Source organism: Taudactylus pleione, unplaced genomic scaffold (assembly GCF_031769625.1).
Source record: "Taudactylus pleione unplaced genomic scaffold, aTauple2 ptg000327l, whole genome shotgun sequence".
Lineage (NCBI taxonomy): Eukaryota > Metazoa > Chordata > Amphibia > Anura > Myobatrachidae > Taudactylus > Taudactylus pleione.
In genome coordinates this window covers 6,137,985-6,157,500 of record NW_028284728.1, presented here as the reverse complement: position 1 = coordinate 6,157,500, position 19,516 = coordinate 6,137,985, and the positions used below count along the sequence as shown (strand labels likewise).

The following is a 19,516-nucleotide window of genomic DNA, read 5'->3' as shown; positions in this document are numbered from 1 at the left end:
CACGGCACAGTGGTTGAAAAACACTGGTCTATAGCTTCTCTATATAGTGCAGGTGTCATTACTGTATTACCTCACATGCAGAGTATTACCCAGTACTAGGATAGACCAACCTCTCATCACATAAACACTTCGATGGGGATTACCAGCTGCCACAAAGCCATACTCCAGCAGGAGGCGCTGGTTATCATGATGTCCATAGCAGATAAACACTTGGTCATATTTCTTGTACTGAGCACTAGTCCTTATCTCATAACAGCGCTTCTCATCTCTGAATGCAGCTTCCACCTTGTAAGGAGAAGATAAGACAGCGTAAGGGCTAAATATACATATAAGGAATACAGTACAGTACGTATCGGAACGACAAATCACGCATATCGTGCAGTGTGTACGCACGATATGCCCATTCCCGCGGTCGCATGCGACGTCGTCAGGTTTGATGTGCTGCACTTCAAACCTGGCAATATCGCATGCGGTGTAATGAAGGACGGAACTAGTGATCGCTTCGTCCTTCATTCATTGCTGCAGTCTGTACCGGCAATAATACGTTGTCCAGGGTGTCCCTGGACTTCAGCAGGATTGACGGTTGCATGTGTGTGTATGTGTACCCACATTAACATAGAGCAAGTCGCTGTGCACCTGGACAAACCATGTAGCAATGCAAAGGGTGCAAATACATACAGATTTTTGCATGCGGGGTAAATACTGGCTGCTTTTGCATGTAGCCCACACATACTGCACAGCTTTATTTTTACACTGCAATTTAGATGGTCAGTTTGGACACACCCCTCCGATATCTAAATCTCTCTGCACATCTGCCCCACCTGCAGTGCAGCATGGTGTTACCAAGATGATCAGTTACTTGCGGTTTCTCACTCTATTCCCAAAGCGGATTCAGACCCATTATACAGCCATGGCCAAAAGCTTTGAGAATGACACAAGTATTGGCTATCACAAAGTTTGCTGCTTCAGTGTTTTTAGACCTTTTTGTCAGATGTTACTATGGTATACTGAAGTAACATTACAGCAATTCATAAGTGGCAAAGGCTTTTATTGACAATTACATTAAGTTTATGTAAAGAGTCCATATTTGCAGTGTTGACCCTTATTTTTCAAGACCTCGGCAATTCGCCCTGGCATGCTGTCATTCAGCTTCTGGGCCACATACTAACTGATGGCCGCCCATTCTTGCCTAATCAGTGCTTGGAGTTTGTCAGAATTTCTGGGTCTTTGTTTTTCTACCCACCTCTTGAGGATTGACCACAAGTTCTCAATGGGATTAAGGTCTGGGGAGTTTCCTGGCCATGGACCCAAAATGTTGATGTTCTGTTCCCCGAGCAGCTTAGTTATCACTTTTGCCTTATGGCAAGGTGCTCCATCATGCTGGTAAACGCATTGTTCATCACCAAACTGTTCTTGTATGATTGGGAGACGTTGCTCTTGGAGGATGTTTTGGTACCATTCTTTATTCATGGCTGTGTTCTTAGGCAAAATTGTGAGTGAGCCCACTCCCTTGGCTGAGAAGCAACCCCATACATGAACGGTCTCAGGATGCTTTACTGTTGGCATTGGTAACAGATAGTCTGACACTAACTACATCTGAACTTTACTACTAACTTATGCCAAAAAAATATGAGATATGGTAAGAACTTCCCTTTGTTATCTCTATTTCTACGAAGTCCATAGGGTTCCACAGGATACCTTGGGGTATAGGTGATGACGTCAGGCATCGGGCACCATAGAGTTAAGTTTTCAGCCTCCCAGGATGCACTAGGGTCCCCCCCCTATACCCCGCCCCCGAGCCAAGGCATCTCAGTTTTGTACCAAGCCATAGGCCGGAGGAGGAGAAGGAAGAGAGAGAAAAAAGATCTGGACACACATAAGAATCACATTCTCACCAGAGGGAGACGGAAAAACCGGTGACCAAAGTAAAGCCCATCTGCAGCACAGGTGTGACAGGACGGGAGTCCTGTGGAACTCTATGGACTTCGTAGAAATAGAGATAACAAAGGTAAGTTCTTACCATATCTCATATTTTCTACATCAGGGTCCATAGGGTATCCACAGGATACCTTGGGGATGTCCCAAAGCAGTATCCTTCAAGGGTGGGGACGCTCCTCTGCTGAAAGGAGAATCCGCCGCCCGAAGGAAGCATCCTGAAAGGCAAAGGTGTCAAATGCGTAATACCTCACAAAGGTATAGACAGAGGACCACGTGGCAGCCTTGCAGATCTGGACTGCAGAGGCACCACGTCGAGCTGCCCACGAAGGACCCACAGACCTAGTGGAATGAGCCCTCACAGAGGATGGAACCGGAAGGCCCTCATGAAGATAAGCCTCTGAAATTGCCATCCGAATCCAAGCTGCCAAAGTTTGCTTTGAAGCAGGCCAACCCTTTTTACGGAAGCCATAGAGGACACACAAGGCATCCGACCTCCGAAACGAGGAAGTGCGGTCAACATAAATCCTTAAGGCCCGCACAACGTCCAAAGTGGCCTCACCCACTGACAGGTCGGGTGAGTTAAAAGCCGGTACAACGATTTCCTCGTTGATAAGGAAACGTGAGACAACTTTGGGAAGAAATTCAGGACGAGTGCGCAGCACTGCCCTGTTCCCATGAAAAATCAGAAAAGGGGGTCTACAGGATAGAGCCCCTAAGTCAGAAACACGTCTGGTGAAAGCGATGGCCAGAAGGAAAATTGTTTTAGCTGTCAGCCATTTAAGGTCCACTGAGCCCAGTGGTTCAAACGGCGGTCCCTGGAGAGCCCTCAGGACCACAGCTAAATCCCAAAGCGCCACCGGTGGAACAAATGGCGACTGAATTTGAAGAACACCTTGCATAAAGGTGCGCACATCAGGGATTTTAGCAATCCTACGATGAAACCAGACGGACAGAGCAGACACCTGCACCTTCAGAGAAGCAAGGCGAAGCCCATGGTCTAGTCCCGCCTGTAGGAAAGCCAGCACTCTAGACAGACGGAACTCCCAAAGTGCTCTCTCGGCCGACACCACTGGAAGAACGTATGCCACACACGATGGTATATTCTTGCAGAAGGCGGCTTCCGAGCTCTTAGCATAGTTCGTACTACAGAGCTGGAAAACCCCCTGGACCTTAACATGGCCGTCTCAACAGCCACGCCGTCAAAGACAGTCGAGTCAGGTCCGTGTGAAGACAAGGACCCTGAGACAGTAGGTCCGGTTGCAGCGGCAACCGCAGAGGACTGTCCACGGACAGACCCTGAAGGTCTGAGAACCAGTGCCTCCTGGGCCACGCGGGAGCTATCAACAGGAGCGTTCCTCCTTCCTGTTTGAATTTCCGGATTACCCGAGGAAGAAGGGAAAACGGAAGAAATAGATAAGCAAACCGGAACGTCCACTGGACGGACAGAGCATCCACCAGAGACACCTTTTCGTCTCTTGTGCGAGACCCGTACACCGGCAACTTGTTGTTATGCCGTGAAGCCATGAGGTCGATCTCTGGAAGACCCCACCTGTCCACCAGAAGTTGAAAGACGTCCTGGTGCAGGGACCACTCCCCCGGATGAACGTCCTGGCGACTGAGAAAGTCCGCCTCCCAGTTGAGAACTCCTGGGATGAATACTGCTGATATGCCGGGAGATTGCGCTCCGCCCAGACTAGAATGCGGGACACCTTTACGAGTGACGCCCGACTTCGGGTTCCTCCTTGACGATTTATGTAGGCCACGGTGGAGGCGTTTTCCGACTGGACCTGCACGGGGTGACCTTGGAAAACCCGCTGTGCCTGCTGGAGAGCATTGAAAACGGCGCAGAGTTCCAAGATGTTTATTGGAAGCTCCGTTTCCGCCTGAGTCCATCTGCCCTGGAACAAGTGTGGACCCGTGACCGTTCCCCAGCCCCGAAGGCTGGCGTCCGTTGTAAATAGGACCCAGTTCTCCACCCAAAACGGACGACGCTTGTTGAGATGGGTCGTCTGCAACCACCAGGCAAGGGACAGGCGAACCTCCGGGGTGAGCAGCATCGTCTGGGATTTGAGACTCTGAGGTAGTCCATTCCATTTGGACAGGATCAATTGCTGCAGAGGTCTGGAGTGAAACTGGGCATATTCCACCATGTCGAATACTGACACCATGGAGCCCAGTAACCTCATTGCCGAGTGTAGAGACACACGGCGACTCTGCAGACAACTGTGCACCTACAACTGCAAGGCAGAGATCTTTTCCCCCGTCACAAAGATCCTCTGCTGACTGGAGTCCAATAAGGCTCCGAGGTGCAGAATCCTCTGAGACGGGATCAGGGTGGACTTTTGGCAGTTTATCAACCAGCCGTGGCGTTACAGTACTGCAATCGTCAGATCCAAGTGGCGTAGAAGGAGCTCTGGAGACCCTGCTACCAACAAAAGGTCATCTAGGTATGGCAGCAAGCGGACTCCCTGCCGCCATGACCTTGGTGAATACAGGTGGTGCTGTCGCCAGGCCAAAAGGTAACGCCCGAAACTGAAAGTGATCGTTGCGGATTGCAAACCTGAGGAACTGTTGGTGACGCAAAAGAATAGGGACATGCAGGTAAGCGTCCTGTATGTCCAACGACAATCCCCAGGTTCCAGCGCCAGAATAATGGACCGTAGGGTCTCCATCCGAAACCGCGGCACCCGCAAGGACTTGTTGAGGTTGAGAATCGGACGGTACGACCCATTGGGTTTCTGCACCAAAAATAGATTGGTATAGAAACCCTGGTCCCTCTGGGAGAATGGAACAGGCACTATAACTGCAGCCTGGAGCATAGTGTGCAAAACCTTACGCAGTTCCTTGGCTTTGGTCTGGTTTAAGGGAAGACCCGTGGTGAAGAATCGGGATGGGGGCCTGTGCCGAAAGGAGAGGGCATACCCGTGAGAAACCACCTCGTGAACCCAAGTGTCTGTCGTAGATGCCGACCAATACTGGGCGAACTGCAGCAGGCGGCCTCCCACTTTGGGATCCCCCAAAGGGAGGACCGTACCGTCAGGCTGCAGGCTTGTAATCAGACTTAGGGGCCGGACGTCTGGTACTCCAGGCCTGTTTCCTGGGCTTGGCCGATTTCTTGGGCCCAGCCTATCTGGGAAAGGACTGTGCCTTAGGCCTACTCTGGGCCCTATAAGGCCGATGTACCCGAACTGGAAGGGACCGCAGCAGACGGAAGACATGCAGACTTGGCTGCCGCCAGCGTGGCCACAATTTTGTCCAGATCCGGGCCAAAGAGGACTTCTCCATTAAATGGCAAAGCTTCCACTCCCTTTTTGGAATCAGCGTCCGCCTTCCAGGATCACAACCATAAGGTGCGACGAGCAGCCACAGCTGCCGAGGAAATGCGAGAAGTGAGGGTACTAATATCCAAGGCCGCTTCATTGATGTAAGTGGCCAAATCCCGGAGGTTGCCTATCAACTCGGACTGTTCAGCCGAACAGTCGGAATCCTAAGACGCCGCCAAACTATCGGCCCAGCGCTCCATAGCTCTGGCTACCCAACATACGGCCATAGCCGGTCTGGATGCCCCCCCCGCAAGGGAATAAATGGACTTTAGGCAGATCTCCACCTTACGGTCCGTAGCATCCTTCAAGGAGGACATGGAGGGCATGTGCAATGTGGCACTTTGGACTAGGCGTGTCACATGAGAATCCACCTGTGGCGGAGATTCCCACTTAGAAAAATAATTGTCCGCAAACGGATAAACCACCGCTAAACATCTTTGAGGCTGATACCGTTTGCCAGGATGTTTCCACACCTCCTCTAAGTGGTCCAGTAATTGCCCCGAAAGAGGAAACACTGTGGCGTCACCCTTAATATCCTTGAAAAGGGCATATTTGGACTTTGACACCAGAGGATCATCATCCTCAATAACGAAAGCAGTGCGGACTGCCCGAATAAGGCCAGGTATATAAACCTTAGACTTAGCGTCCGACTCTTTAGTACGGTGAGGTTCTTGGTCAAAAAAGATCCAGAATCTCCCCATCATCGGACATCCCGTCGTCATCCTCATAAGGAGCGGACAGAGACGCCACCAGCCGCTTGTGAGGCCGCAACACAGACTCCCCTTGTAACACTGCCACAGGGCCAATCGGCAGGTGCAGAGAGGGCTGTGTGCAGCGGGGGAGGCGCGCTCCCCTGGCATGCAATTAACTCCTGGGACGCCATAGCGCTACAGCTCAGCTGCGGTCCGCTGTCCCAGGGGGGTAGTCGAAGCGCAGGTTTGTTACCTGGCTCCACGCTGCAGCCAGTCCCCAGGGGGCCTCCTGTCTGGGGATTCTGGACCATGTTTCAGCGGGGACCCACCACGGGACCCGCTGCTTACCTGCTGCCCCCCTTGAATCCGGCCATGGTCCAAAACATCTGGGGTCACCGCTAGCTGTGACCCCAGATGCCTACCAGCATCCCCGGATCAGTACCGGCGGGGTGTAGGGAAGACAGCATGGACGTCAGTAGTGACTGTCCATGCTGTACTTCCAGATGTGCAGCCACAGCTGCCTTGCAGAAAACTTCAGGGGCTATCCTTAGCCCCCCTCTAAACAGGTGCTCCGACTCCGAGCCAGGCACCAACGAAACTGAGATGCCTTGGCTCGGGGGCGGGGTATAGGAGGGGGACCCTAGTGCATCCTGGGAGGCTGAAAACAACTCTATGGTGACCGATGCCTGACGTCATCACCTATACCCCAAGGTATCCTGTAGATACCCTATGGACCCTGATGTAGAAATTTATATTTTTTGTAGGAAGCATAAGAGACCAGGCTCCACTGGTAGAAATTTAGGGACCTGTCTGGACTGTAAAAGCAATGGAGAGTGTGTAATGACATTTACCTGTACTCCAGGACTGTGGTTCAGCAGATCTAGGAACGGGGCCAGCGCATACACGTCCTGCTCCCCAGAAAAGCAGTCCCTCTGTGGGTGTTTCATGTACACCGTCCTGGTATTCACAGTGCACCAGGCCCACCGCAAAGCTTCGTAATGCAAAATGTTCTCTGTGCTCTCTGAAAATAGGGACTGTAGGGACTGGAAGAACGGCAAAGCTGAGGAGTAGAGCCCAGTGACCGTTCTCCTCTGCTCTACGGCTCGTTCTTTCACGGGCTCAGGCAGTAAGTCCACGGCTTCTGGCTCCCAGTACACAGGACAGTCATAGGTACTCGGGAGTACATCTAGATATGGCTGCCATGGCGACCGTTCCCCAGCGTACCTCTCGGTGATTAGGAACGTGCACAAGGCCAGCAGAGGGGAGACAGGGGGGCGCCACCTGGTCATAAATGCAAAACATTCTGGATTATACATCTTAAAAAGGCACATTCAACCCAGGAAAACACATTTTACAATATAATTGTATTTTGCAATTTAGAGCCACGTATAAAATTCAGGGATAGCTGTACTGAGCCTTGGAGTGAGGTAAAGTGGAGAAAGATAAAGTACCAACCAATTAGCTCCTGTCATTTTTCAAACACAGGGCCGTATTCAATTGCCGGCGAAAAGTTCTCACCAGGCAAGAACTTTTCCCCGTATTCAATTCAAAAGACTTTTTACTGGTGCAAAAAGTCTGCGCCTTGTAACCAGCGGGAAAGATTCGCCTCTGAAAGGAGGCGGAAAAAAGTGCAGAATTGGGGGTTTGGGGTGCAAAGTTGCGCCAACACCCCTGGGATAGGGGTCAAAAAAAGTGGGAAAAATAGTTTAGAACACACCAAAAAAGTACTTTTGGGGGCGAAAAAGTTCAAAGTTGGGGGACAAACTTAAAAAGCAGCAAAATAGACTCCGGGGGTCCCCAAAGTATGCCCCAGGTGTTTTTTTGATTGCAGGTGCATGCTGATGGTGTGTATTTTTGTATTTTTAAGGTCGCACTTTAGCGATTTTTAACCATGCTAGCACCCATTTTCAAATTTGCTGGGACTACTTATTTTTGGCAAAAAACCCTGCTAAATGCTATTCTTCACCACTTGTGCAAAGACGCTAATTAGCAGCTATTGAGAGCATTTAAGCACCCCAAATACCTTCAGCGGGGCTATTTGGGGGTATCCATAGTGATGCCCCATGTCAATGCATCTTTTCAGGGGTGTCAAGCTGATTTCCCCAAATCTGACAGAACTTTTCACCGATTTGAGTTTAGACGGGACGCCTTCTCGCATCCTTTGCAATTGAATAGGGCGAAAAGCGGGGACGAGAGCGATACTTTTCCGGAGCCAAAACTAGCGGCAAAAACTCCGTCATGCGAAAAGTCCGAGACTTTTTCGCCGACAATTGAATACGGGCCACAGCCTGTAAAGTGACAGTTAGGAGCTGATTGGTTGGTACTTTATATATCTCTCCACTTTCTCTCGCTCCAGGGCTCAGTACATCTAGGCTCCAGTTAGCGACAAACTAAATAATATAATTAACAGTACTTTATTTTATATACTGTACATATCTATACCAAATAAAAACAAGCCGAAAGATTTGTAATTAACTTAATTTCCATAATGTGTTATTAAACAATTAAAATTGGTTTCCTTCAAAAGTGCTTTACAGGTGAGCTCCACCTTAATCAGACAATGTATGGGAAAAAGCCCCCAACTAGCAGGACGGGGCTGGGGCCCCACTTTGATTGTCAGATGCTCACACTACTGGCACCTCTGTATCTATTACATATTCCAGAGGAGGCGGGAGAATGCAGAACGTCTGCGCTCCGATACACTTGTGTCGAGAGTTCTGATTGGATGACTGCCGCAGCATCCACTCGCCTCTAGCCCTTGTGAGGGTTGTATTTCACAATGCCAGACAGGCACTGTGCTAGATTGAGGGGGCAGGGGGTTTCACTCTGCTCTGGTGCTTCTAGCACAATATGGTCTGTATCGGTGCAGTTTTTTGCATTAGCTGAGTGTGCTAGAAGCACCAGAGCAGAGAGCAACACCCCAGGCAGGAAAGAGGAACTGCACGGGGTTGTGACAGGTGCAGGGTGCTAGAATGAGCACTAAGAGTTAGGCTAAAATAATCAAGAAAACAAATGTCGACCTTTTAAATGTGTCGCTCATTTAACCATGTCGACTTAAGTACATATTAGTGGTTGTCTTAATGCCCAAGTCAACATTCAGAACCTGTCTACCTCCTGTTGTCAACGTTCAGACTGTTGACAAGCCATACTACACCGTACACTGAGACGGTAGACTAAGAATAAAGATTACATAGGCGATATATGAATAGACAACGCATTAGGAAGGCTGCATAGATAATTTCACTACCCGTTCAGTCACTCCTCCTTGTAGATTGGAATCTGTGGAAAGTTATTAGTCGCTGACTAAATCTGGTCACAGGCACCTGCTTTCAATATAGAACAGCAAACGAGGACGACATCATGAGGGAACATGACCAAAGCCGAGATTCCAAACACGGATCATGTGACAGAACATGATGCATCGGGAGGGATCCGGGCTCAGGCGAGGGATTGGCTTTCCATATAGTGAGGGAAGGAGCGTGCTCACTGCTGGAGCCATATCCGGAGGCACCAGGAATAGCGTAAGGAAGGACTCACCCTTTAATATATTCACCGAGGTAACTTGCGAGGACAACGGTGCTGGTGAGCAGACAGGACTCTGGTAAGGAAATGATCAGCTCTCCTGGCTGGGAAAGGAAAGAAGATCCGTGTGAGCTTACATAGCACTAGGCCTCATGCACACGAGGCTTCCCCCACCCACGGAGAGTTACACTCAGGAGCTTTATATGGGTCATAGAGCATTATTACATAAGCTGGAATGAGCTATTATCAAACTAAATAAGACAAATGCATGCTTATCACTTATGTACGACTTAAGCCGCCATGTACTGTATGTCTCTCCAATGTGGAGAAGACAAGATGGCCACCCATCTGACAATTCCACAGGCCAATATCACCATTTGTATAGGCCCAAAACTACTTATCTGCACATGTTGACATGCTGAATGAGAATATGTCCACATTCTGGTATCAACACATTGGCTGATGCACACAAAGCTGTGACCAGCTTTAAAGCGATATTAATTTCATTCTATATAAAATAGTAAACGGTTACAAGCGGCTTCAGCTGGGTACACATTAGAGGACGTGCAAACGATGCGATGTCGTCACCGATTTCCCCTGAACTCCCCGGAACCCCTGGAATAACTATATAGTGCATACACACTGTGCAACTTTACTAACGACCAAACGATATATATTTAGTTGTTAACGATTTCCAAATCGTTAGATCTCTAACTATATAGCTTGCTGTACCAAACACCTAAAGACTATCTTAAAGATTTCTGCCCAAATGTAAATAATGGGCTGTACTCCGTGAGATCCGTGCACGCTTCTGTGTAAGAACTTTTTAAAGTGTAACATAAAAAATAACATGAGGTCCCCCCTCTAAAAGCACAACCAGCCCCGGACTTTCAGAGCCAGTCCTGGTTGTGAAATTACAGGGGACAAAAGCCGTAGGGGTTCTCTATATTTTCCATAACCAGCACCAAGCTCTTTCTAGCGGGGGTGTAATGCCACAGCCAGGGGAACACTTTCACCGGGTCCTCCGGCCAAAGCATTAGGCCTGGGCTGGTCACCCCTGGCTGTCCCTGGCACCCCTGGGCGGTGGGTGCCGGGATGATTGTGTGTAGTGTGTGTTAAAAAAACAGATGTAATAATATTGTCTTTTGCTCGAGAACTACAGATTCCAGCAAGCCTCCCCCGCATGCTGGTACTTGGAGAACCACAAGTACCAGCATGCGGGGCATTAAGGACCTGCTGGTACCTGTGATTCACCTGCAAAAGAAATACTGAAATAAACACAAGACACACACCGTGACAGGACAACTTTATTACACTCCCACCTCACACATACTCACTTACGTTCCCTGGACATGTCCTCTCCTCCATGTAAGCATCCACCGTCTTCTTAAAACAAAAAACAAAAAGTCAACGGGAAGTACTGCCCTTCGAGGACGGTACGAAGTTCGTGGGTCGGGACTTTTTGTTTTTTTGTTTTAAGAAGATGGTGGATGCCTACATGGAGAAGTGTGGCTCTTGTGTTCATTTTAATATTTCTTTTGCAGGTGAACTACAGGTACCAGCGGGCCCTTAAATGCCCTGCATGCTGGTGCTTGTGATTCTCCAAGTACCAGCATGTGGGGGAGGCTTGCTGGGACCTGTAGTTCTCCAGCAAAAGACAATATTATTACATCGATTTTTTTTTAAACACACTACACACAATCAACCTGGCACCCAGGTGTGCCGGGGATAGCCCCGGGCTATCAGCCCAGGCCTTGGGTGCCCTGGAGAGGGGGACCCACTTTACTAGAAGTCAGGTGTAAGGCTTTGGCCAGTGACCCCTGACTGTGGCATTACACCCCCGCTGGAAAGAGTCTGGTGCTGGTTAGGGAAAATACAGGGGATCCCCCTACTCATTTTGTCCCCTGTATTTCCAAAACCAGGAACGGCTCTGAAAATCCAGTGCTGGTTGTGATAAATACAGGGGACCCCTACGTCTGTTGTCGCCCGTATTTTCACAACCAGGACCAAAGTCCGAGGTTCGCTGTGCTATTAAGGGGGGGGGGGGGGGGGGGGGCATGTAAATTTTTTTATTTTATACAGTTTTACACAGATGCATGCACGGATCTCACCGATCTGTATCTGCATCTCTGCCAGCGGGTATGGAAGGGGAGTGAGAGTGGCTGTCTAGTGACAGCCATATCGTGCAGGTCAGAGTGACATATTGTTCGTCGTACACACTGCACGATAACAGGGAAATCGTTAACGTGATTGACAGATCTTCCTTCAAGTACAAAAGATCTGAAGATAGCACTAACGACAGGCGGGGGCGCGCACAGTAATAGTGATAGAGCGTACACACTGGACGATATGAATGATTTGTCATTCTGATGCATCAGAATCGGCTAAATCGCTCGCAATATCGTCTAATGTGTAGGGCTTTTAGTGGTAGAAATTTATCAGCTACAAACCTGCAACAGTCGTGTGGTCATCAGTCCCCTTCCTGTATCTAAGAAAATAATCAAGATTAAATTTGGAGCTACACAGCATACGGAGAGAGGGGGGACACAAAAACAAATACAACAGAAGTGATCTAGCAGGATCATTAATGCTGGTTTCCTCCAACCCAGTAACTAAAAACCAACACTGCGCTGGTGTGTACCCTAAAAAAATTATTTCCATTTACATATTTAAATAATCCTTCTGGAAAATAGATTCACACATATAGCTGAGAGATGGTTTTATAAAAAATAACATTTATTACCATGAAATAAAAACACACATTCATAAAAGATCATAAAATAATAACATGTAATAATGTGCATGATAAATGAATATGGTTATTATATGATTATAGCAATCTGATTGGCTACATGGATGGCCAGTAGTGTAAATAAGCATAATGTTGGGGGTATGTGGGAACTTTAGGATGTTAGATTGCAGCGGGATATTTAAGTAGACGGCCATAGTCCTCGGTGTGATTAGAATAGAATGCAGTGATGTCAGAATAACAGCGGTATGGGCAAAAACAAATGGGACTTGTATCTGTGTAATACTCCTATTAGGATTAGTTTTGCATCCTGCTACCTCTACTATGGGAAAGTGGGTTCCTTACAGTTGTGTGCCTCAGTCTGATCCCTGGGATAGTCAGGCTTTCCCTGACACTCGTCCAACAGTGTGTACGCGGGAAGGTGATGAAATGGGGGCTGATTTACAGATGTACGCAAACGCCTGCAAAATTGCGCACGCCTGCATTTGCCTCATATTCACATAAGTAGCTAACAAGGTCTCTGCAGGTGACAAAAGCCTATTTATTTATTTATTTAAGAATACTGTTCTTGTAAAGACCGGAGCCCGGTTATAGCATTTAAGCTAGTTATTCGTACATTTTCACCCACTACATTCCATATCACTAACTATTACCAGAGCGGGATCACTATGTAGACAGCATATAAGTAACACTTGTCAATTTCTAAATAACGTTCTCTTAATGAAAATTATTTTATGGGGACCCTTTCTTTATAGCGCAATAAGGAGAGCTGCTCTTTCTAAAGTTGTAGTCTACCCAGGACTTGGAACAATGAGATAAAGAAAAAAATGTTTAGTAAGAGCGCTACCTTATAAGATGGTATACAATCAAAATTGGTAGAAGTGTGATACGGTCTATGTAGTGTCTAATGTAGAAACCTAAATTCTATATGGTTTAAGTATACATATTTAATGGACACATAACATATAGACAAATTTCATATGACACATAAACTACACATAACACATATAAGACTTCATGGAAAACTTCATATAAAATCCAGCTCGATAATAAAATGTAAGGTGGCTGGTTTACCAGAAGGCTGAAGTAAATGGGCAAAGATGTCAAAAACTGCAGAGAGGTATTCCGGATTCCTGAAATCTGCGAGTCCATTCCCATCAGCAAAACTGGTTCCACAGCTAAATCCACTCTCCTGCCAACGCACATCGGAACCCTGTGCTCCTTTATCAAGGTTCCTTTATCAAGCTATACCATCTTATAAGGTAGCGCTTACTAGACATTTTTTTCTTTATCTCAATGTTCTCTTAATGTAAATGACCACCAAACCCTAATATTAAAACTTGCAGAGGTAAAATGCAATGTTCAGTGCTACCCTGACTTTCTACTACAGCTCTGTTAAAAAAAAGAAACCTACAGTACCCATTATTACTCCAACTATACTACAGACAGTCAATGCTACCTTCCAGGACAGTATTCTGCTGGGATCTACAGGTCAAACGTTGGGACTGCAGTCATTGGAGATAATGGTCCTGTGTATAAATCAACCAATTCACACAGAGCAAGACTGCAAGCCTGCCATTCCCTCTTTGCTGGCTCAGATAGAGAAGTACCTCCCTAACAATAGGTGAGATGTATCAAGCAGTAAAAACAGTGGCGTACTGGACCACATCAACCAATCCTCTTCTACTTACACTTTTCTCACTGCTTGATGCATTTCCCCCAATATGTGATATACATGACATAGCAGCAGCAGCGTTACTGATATTTAAAAATAAGTTTTAGTAATTTTTTTTCCACAACTAGCCAGATATAAAACCGGATGAGTCTTTACCTGGAAAATGTGCCGTCCTCAGGAGTTTATCCCGAAAGCCTCTTTCCTTCAGCCATTTCCTCAGCTGGATATACGGCCTTTCATCACTGTGATTCACTGGAGGGGACAAGACTGAATATACCACCGATGCCTGCACAATCCGATCCACTTCATATATTGCTGGTACAGATGAAGCAGAGTTTATTGCACCAATTGGTGCATCATGGAACAGGATTAAGTTGAATTGTGTGTAGATGAGGGAAATTTGAATTGTTACATAGATTCTGCGCCATGGCGAGCTGCAATAAACTCTGCTTCATCTGTAAATAAAGCACCCAGGACCATGTAGTCTTCATTCAGGGGATATAGCTATGCCTATCACCAGGTGCCCATGTTACCACCGATATCCGCATAGTAGATCGACAATGTAGGTTGACAGTTGTGTCAAGGTCGACAGGGGCAAAAGGTCGATAGGGTTAGAAGATCGACACACATATGGCGACTTTTTTTATGGTTTTTCAACATTTTTAAGGTTAGTGTGGGGGTTAGGCACCTGAGGGAGGGTTAGGCTGCCAGAGAGGACGATTACGGTAAGGCACTAGGGGCAGGATTAGGATTAAATTACAAAAAATATATATATATATATATATGTGTGTGGGCAATTTTTGTGTCGACCATTTCAATCTGCCTACATTTTGTCAGTCAACCTTTGTACATGTCGACATTGCATGTCAATGATCTTGTGTCAACCCATTGCCTTCTTCTCATTGTCGATCTTTTAAACCACACCCGTTACCACCAACAGCTAACAGACAATTGCCCAGCAACCATTTATTTAGCGACACAGTGAATAGAACCTCTCTGACCTGGAATTAAATGGCTGGCAGCAATGTTTGACAACTGTTCTGAAACAGCCCTATATAGGGCAAACAGATCCCTGTCCTGTCACCAATGACAACCAAGACTAATGCTGGCCACATACACACTGCGATATCACAGTATGTGCAGCCCAACACAACCCAAACGCCTGATAATGAGCCTATAGGAAGCAATAGATACAATACAGAGCATGATGGATATCGTCACTGTCAGCCTTTGTGTATGATCATCTTCCGGCCACACTAACGCGCTGCAATAAAGCTGGAATTAACCTCTGACTACCTGGCTGAGGAGACAAAAGGCCAAGTAGGGAGCCCATTGCGGCCACGCTGACTGATGATCCAGAGGCAGGATGCGCCCCCCGAGGGGGAAAAGTCTACAAAGGTGAAAAGAATCTGGAAAAGTTCTTAAAAATGACTGATGAAGCCACTACACAACTGTGCACTAATCTATTAAAAATTATTTATCACATTTAATAAAATCTTTCATACTTCTTTCTGTGTGTTCTCTATAAAATCTTTGGTAGAGTCATTCACTGCAGTTTGGTTGGAATAATTTCCTACTATTATAGTGAAAAAACAATAAAAAAATGACTACATTACCCCTGCCATACCATACATATGCACTCGGCCACAGACTGATAGCGTATAAGGCCACTATCGCCCACAGGTTCGGCCTGACCTATCACTCAGAGCCTGTAGAGGGTGCTGTGAGCAGCTGAAATGCTCCCTGCTAGAAGAAGCCCCCTCCACTCTGCCTTGACCCCGGCCCACCCTGCACTAGAGGCAAGCAGACACACAACATCCTCTACTCAGAGCCCACCAAGCTGTAAAGCCGCGTACACACTAGACCAGTGATTCCCAACCTCGGTCCTCAAGGCACACTAACAGTCCTGATTTTAGAGATATCCATGCTTGAGCACAGATGGATATATCAAAATAACTGAGGTACTAATTAAGTCACCTGTGCTCAAGTATGGATATCCTTAAAACCTGGACTGTTAGTGTGCCTTGAGGACCGTGGTTGGGAACCCCTGCACTAGACGATAAATTAAATGATAATGAAATTGTTAATCGCGTTCAATCTCGTCCAGTGTGTATGCAAGATATCGCTAACGATGCACACTCCTGCGGATTGTTGACGATGTCTTTCATCGCCCGTACTTGCGGGCAGGGTTGGACTGGCCCACAGGGGTACAGGGGAAATCCCCGGTGGGCCCCACTGCCTGAGGGCCCACCCCCTCCTCTAGGTGTCAGGTTCCAGACCTAAAATGATACATTGTTACTCTATTAGATGTTCAGTTACCCGGTGTAGTACCACTGATCAACTTGGGTGCTTCCTTTCTATAAAAACTACACCAAGATTTGACTATTGGTTAGCCAAGTGGCTGGGGTGGTTGGCCACACCCCTTAAGCATGGGCCCCTATCACTGCATTCCCCTGGCGGGCCCTTCATGCCCCAGTCCGACACTGCTTGCGGGGCAACCTGACAATATCATCAGGTTCTGTAAATACGGGGATGAGGGAGGGTGCCGTCACTAAACGATATTGTTAACGCCACTGAGCCCGGCAGTGCAGGGGAAACACTTAACGATTTCGCTCATGGAGCATATCGTCTAGTGTGTATGAGCCATAAGTGAAGTGCGGGGGCGGAGGGAGGGGGGCGTAATGTGCTACTGCTTACCTCCTGTGATACCGTCCATCCGCCCCTGATCGCCCAGTTTTGGAAAACGAATTTGGCTCCTCCTCTATCTCTAATTACTGATGAGATTCTGCGTAGCTTCCTTCTGGAAACTTTGGTTTGCCCCTTACCCACCTCTGCTTCTTCCCCATGTATGAAGTGGTTCAGCTGGCATGAATTTGTCTCTGAAAGAAGAGCAGTTCTGTTCTCCTCCCTGACTGCATGTCCTGTACTACCCGTGTTTAAATACTGTATGACTCTACTGGGTATTGTCTGTATCACCCTCTCACCTTTGGGTTATTATCTATTGTGTATATAATGCTGCCCATCCACTAGACGATTAAGTTGAGCAATTGAATGATAACGATCGTTCAATCGTTTGCAAAAATGTCTGAAACGACCAGCGATGAGCGTGCCCGCTCGTCGTTTAGACATCTGTCATCTTTCCAACATGCTGGTCAACCTGACAATAACGTCAGGCTCAGCATGTTGCCAGATGATTGATGAGCCTGCACTGAACGACTGCTCCTTCAGTGCAGGCTCATCACAGACATAGAAACGACTTCACGATTACAATGTCGTAATGTCGTTTCTATGGTCTGCTAGTGGATGGGCACTTTAAGTCTGTGTGGTATTCTATGCATGCGTGTTACAGTGGGGGTGTCCGTCACTCTGCCACATCTTGATCATCTGTGAATATATGATTATGTCCCCGTACTATTGCTAAAGCCCTGAAATGAAGATACTGTAGGCAGAACATTGTATCAACTAACTTGCTGACTCCATCAGTGATTGCTGAACAACTTACTGATCACACACTGACATGCACAGAAAGTTGCTATTGTGCTGATATGTGCGTAAAGAACTTGTGTATGGCCTCAGTGTTTTGCTTGTGCAGCCAGCTAGAGAGCTAATGCATTATTCTGGTATTCATAACTGGGAAGCTACCGCCCTACTCACTATTACCCTTAAGGGTATAAACGTTAGCTACACCGATTTACCGTAGCCTCTCCTGGAACCATGCTGATGGTGTCCAGTCCCCGCGCTTTCCGGTCTGGGTGTCTAAAGGAATTAGGCAATGGGCTCCCAGGACTCATTGGTGGTATACGTCTATGAACTGATCGGAGCTGGGTATTAAACATTTTTCTTATTATTCCTATTACTTTGTGTTGTTCGTTTACTTTAATCACATGTTATTTTCACTGATATTCCCCTGCGTGTAACGTCCCATTGGAAACAATGTGTGTTGTACCACCACTTGGGATAGCCCCTTCCCCATCTCCTTTCCCGTTAGTACAAAGACCCCTTTGTATGTAGTTTCGAAAAACAATAAATAGCAATAAAAAATAAATTAAAAAAATGACTACATTATGTGTATCGAGTGAAAGTGAGACGTTATTTGGTGCTAGCGAATACTCACCCACACACTAATTGCTAGCAGTAGGGACCCAAGTGGTGGAAACTAATGTTGACATGTACAAATGAATTAAGGCCACCTTTCCATCCCTTATCTTCTACAGAACATCACTCATTCATCCTCAGTTATGAATAATAGAGATAAACGGTTCAGTACTACTTGGTTACGGCCAGATCTGAAAAACAACATCTTATTGGCTATCCGGCTCTCACGTGTTTTGGATAGCCAATAAGATAAATCAAAACTTGCGCAAATTTGGCAAAAAGAACTGAGTAGAACCGAGACGCTCATCTCTAATACATTAATCCTGTGGCTGCTTCTTTATTAGATGGGCAACATTTGTAGTTTTTAATAATATTAGTAAACGTGTGCCTGTATCCCCTATAAAGTGCATCAGACTAATACACCTTAATGAGAGTACAGACAGACGACGATTTATTGGCATCTCCAGGAATGTGTAAAAGTTATATGTAAGATAAAGTATTTGTTTCACAACCAGAGATTCTAAAACTAGAATCTAAAAAGCAAATTAACTGGTAGTTAAAAAAAACATTAAAGGAACATGCTCGGTACCTGCAGATCTTTCTCCAACGTTCTGCTTTCTCCGCCGGCCTGTCCGTCCCCTCTTAGGTTTCATAATCCGTGTCTTCGATTGAGATATTGATCATATTGATTTTATGCACCACTGACGTGCCTTAAATGATAATGCATACCATAATGAGTGTATAATTACTTTTATAGTGCATTAATGTTCTGTGCATGAAATCACCACGTACCAGTAACCAGTGGTGTAACTACAACCTGCTGTACCCTGGTGCAGAGTGAGAGACAGGGACACCCCCAAACATGCAGAAGATGATCACTATGGAATACTGCAAGCCTGCAACAATCAATGGGCATAATTGAAGATTAAAAACCATATATATATATATATATATATATATATATATATATATATATATATACACATACAGATATACAGATGTTACTTTTTATTGAAGAATTGCCCTATGCATAGATTAGTATCAAATGCATTGATGCTGCTAGGTGATAATTAAATTGGTAACAGCACATTCAGTACCTTTATGCCATCATACAGCAGAGAACTGCGTGTCATATATAACAAAGTGCAGTTACTGATCCACAGACGGAGACCAGCAGCACTTGGATCTAATCAACCGGCAGTGCACATGTGGGAGACACATTCTCACTTCCGGGTTCATTGCGCCTGCTCGGCTACATTATTGGACGCTACTCTGTGACGTCAGTGCTTGCGAGCCCCGAGGGCTAAAACAGCATAGAACTGTTTCAGTTCTGAATGTCTCCAATGCTGCAGGGCGCCATCATTGCGGCGCTTATTGTTATTTCTTTCTCAAGTACACACCATTAACCCAAAAGGGTCTCATGCAGCTGACTTTGAAATAAAACAATAATCTGTGCTGAAATTAAAAATGTGTTCTCTAGATTCAGATATTTCTATGAAAGTGATATATCATTCTTAGGCAG

General features: G+C 46.5%; 1 protein-coding gene across 3 annotated transcripts in view; it reads right to left on the bottom strand.

Annotated features, from left to right (window-relative positions):
- The window catches only part of SETD4 (SET domain containing 4), a 36,515-nt gene extending 17,307 nt beyond the window's left edge, over window positions 1–19,208 (bottom strand). For 2 of the 3 annotated variants that reach the window (XM_088443133.1, XM_088443131.1), the window contains exons 1-8: window positions 19,092–19,208; window positions 18,787–18,890; window positions 18,584–18,704; window positions 14,056–14,151; window positions 11,926–11,963; window positions 9,491–9,579; window positions 6,805–7,234; window positions 111–285 (exon numbers count right to left, since the gene is read on the bottom strand). In XM_088443133.1, coding sequence (XP_088299259.1) covers window positions 111–285; window positions 6,805–7,234; window positions 9,491–9,579; window positions 11,926–11,963; window positions 14,056–14,151; window positions 18,584–18,647 — 892 coding nt within the window. In that variant the 5' untranslated portion in view covers window positions 18,648–18,704; window positions 18,787–18,890; window positions 19,092–19,208. The remainder of the gene's footprint in view (window positions 1–110; window positions 286–6,804; window positions 7,235–9,490; window positions 9,580–11,925; window positions 11,964–14,055; window positions 14,152–18,583; window positions 18,705–18,786; window positions 18,891–19,091) is intronic. The other variant, XM_088443132.1, reaches the window with a different exon arrangement.
- Window positions 19,209–19,516: the final 308 nt, after the last annotated feature.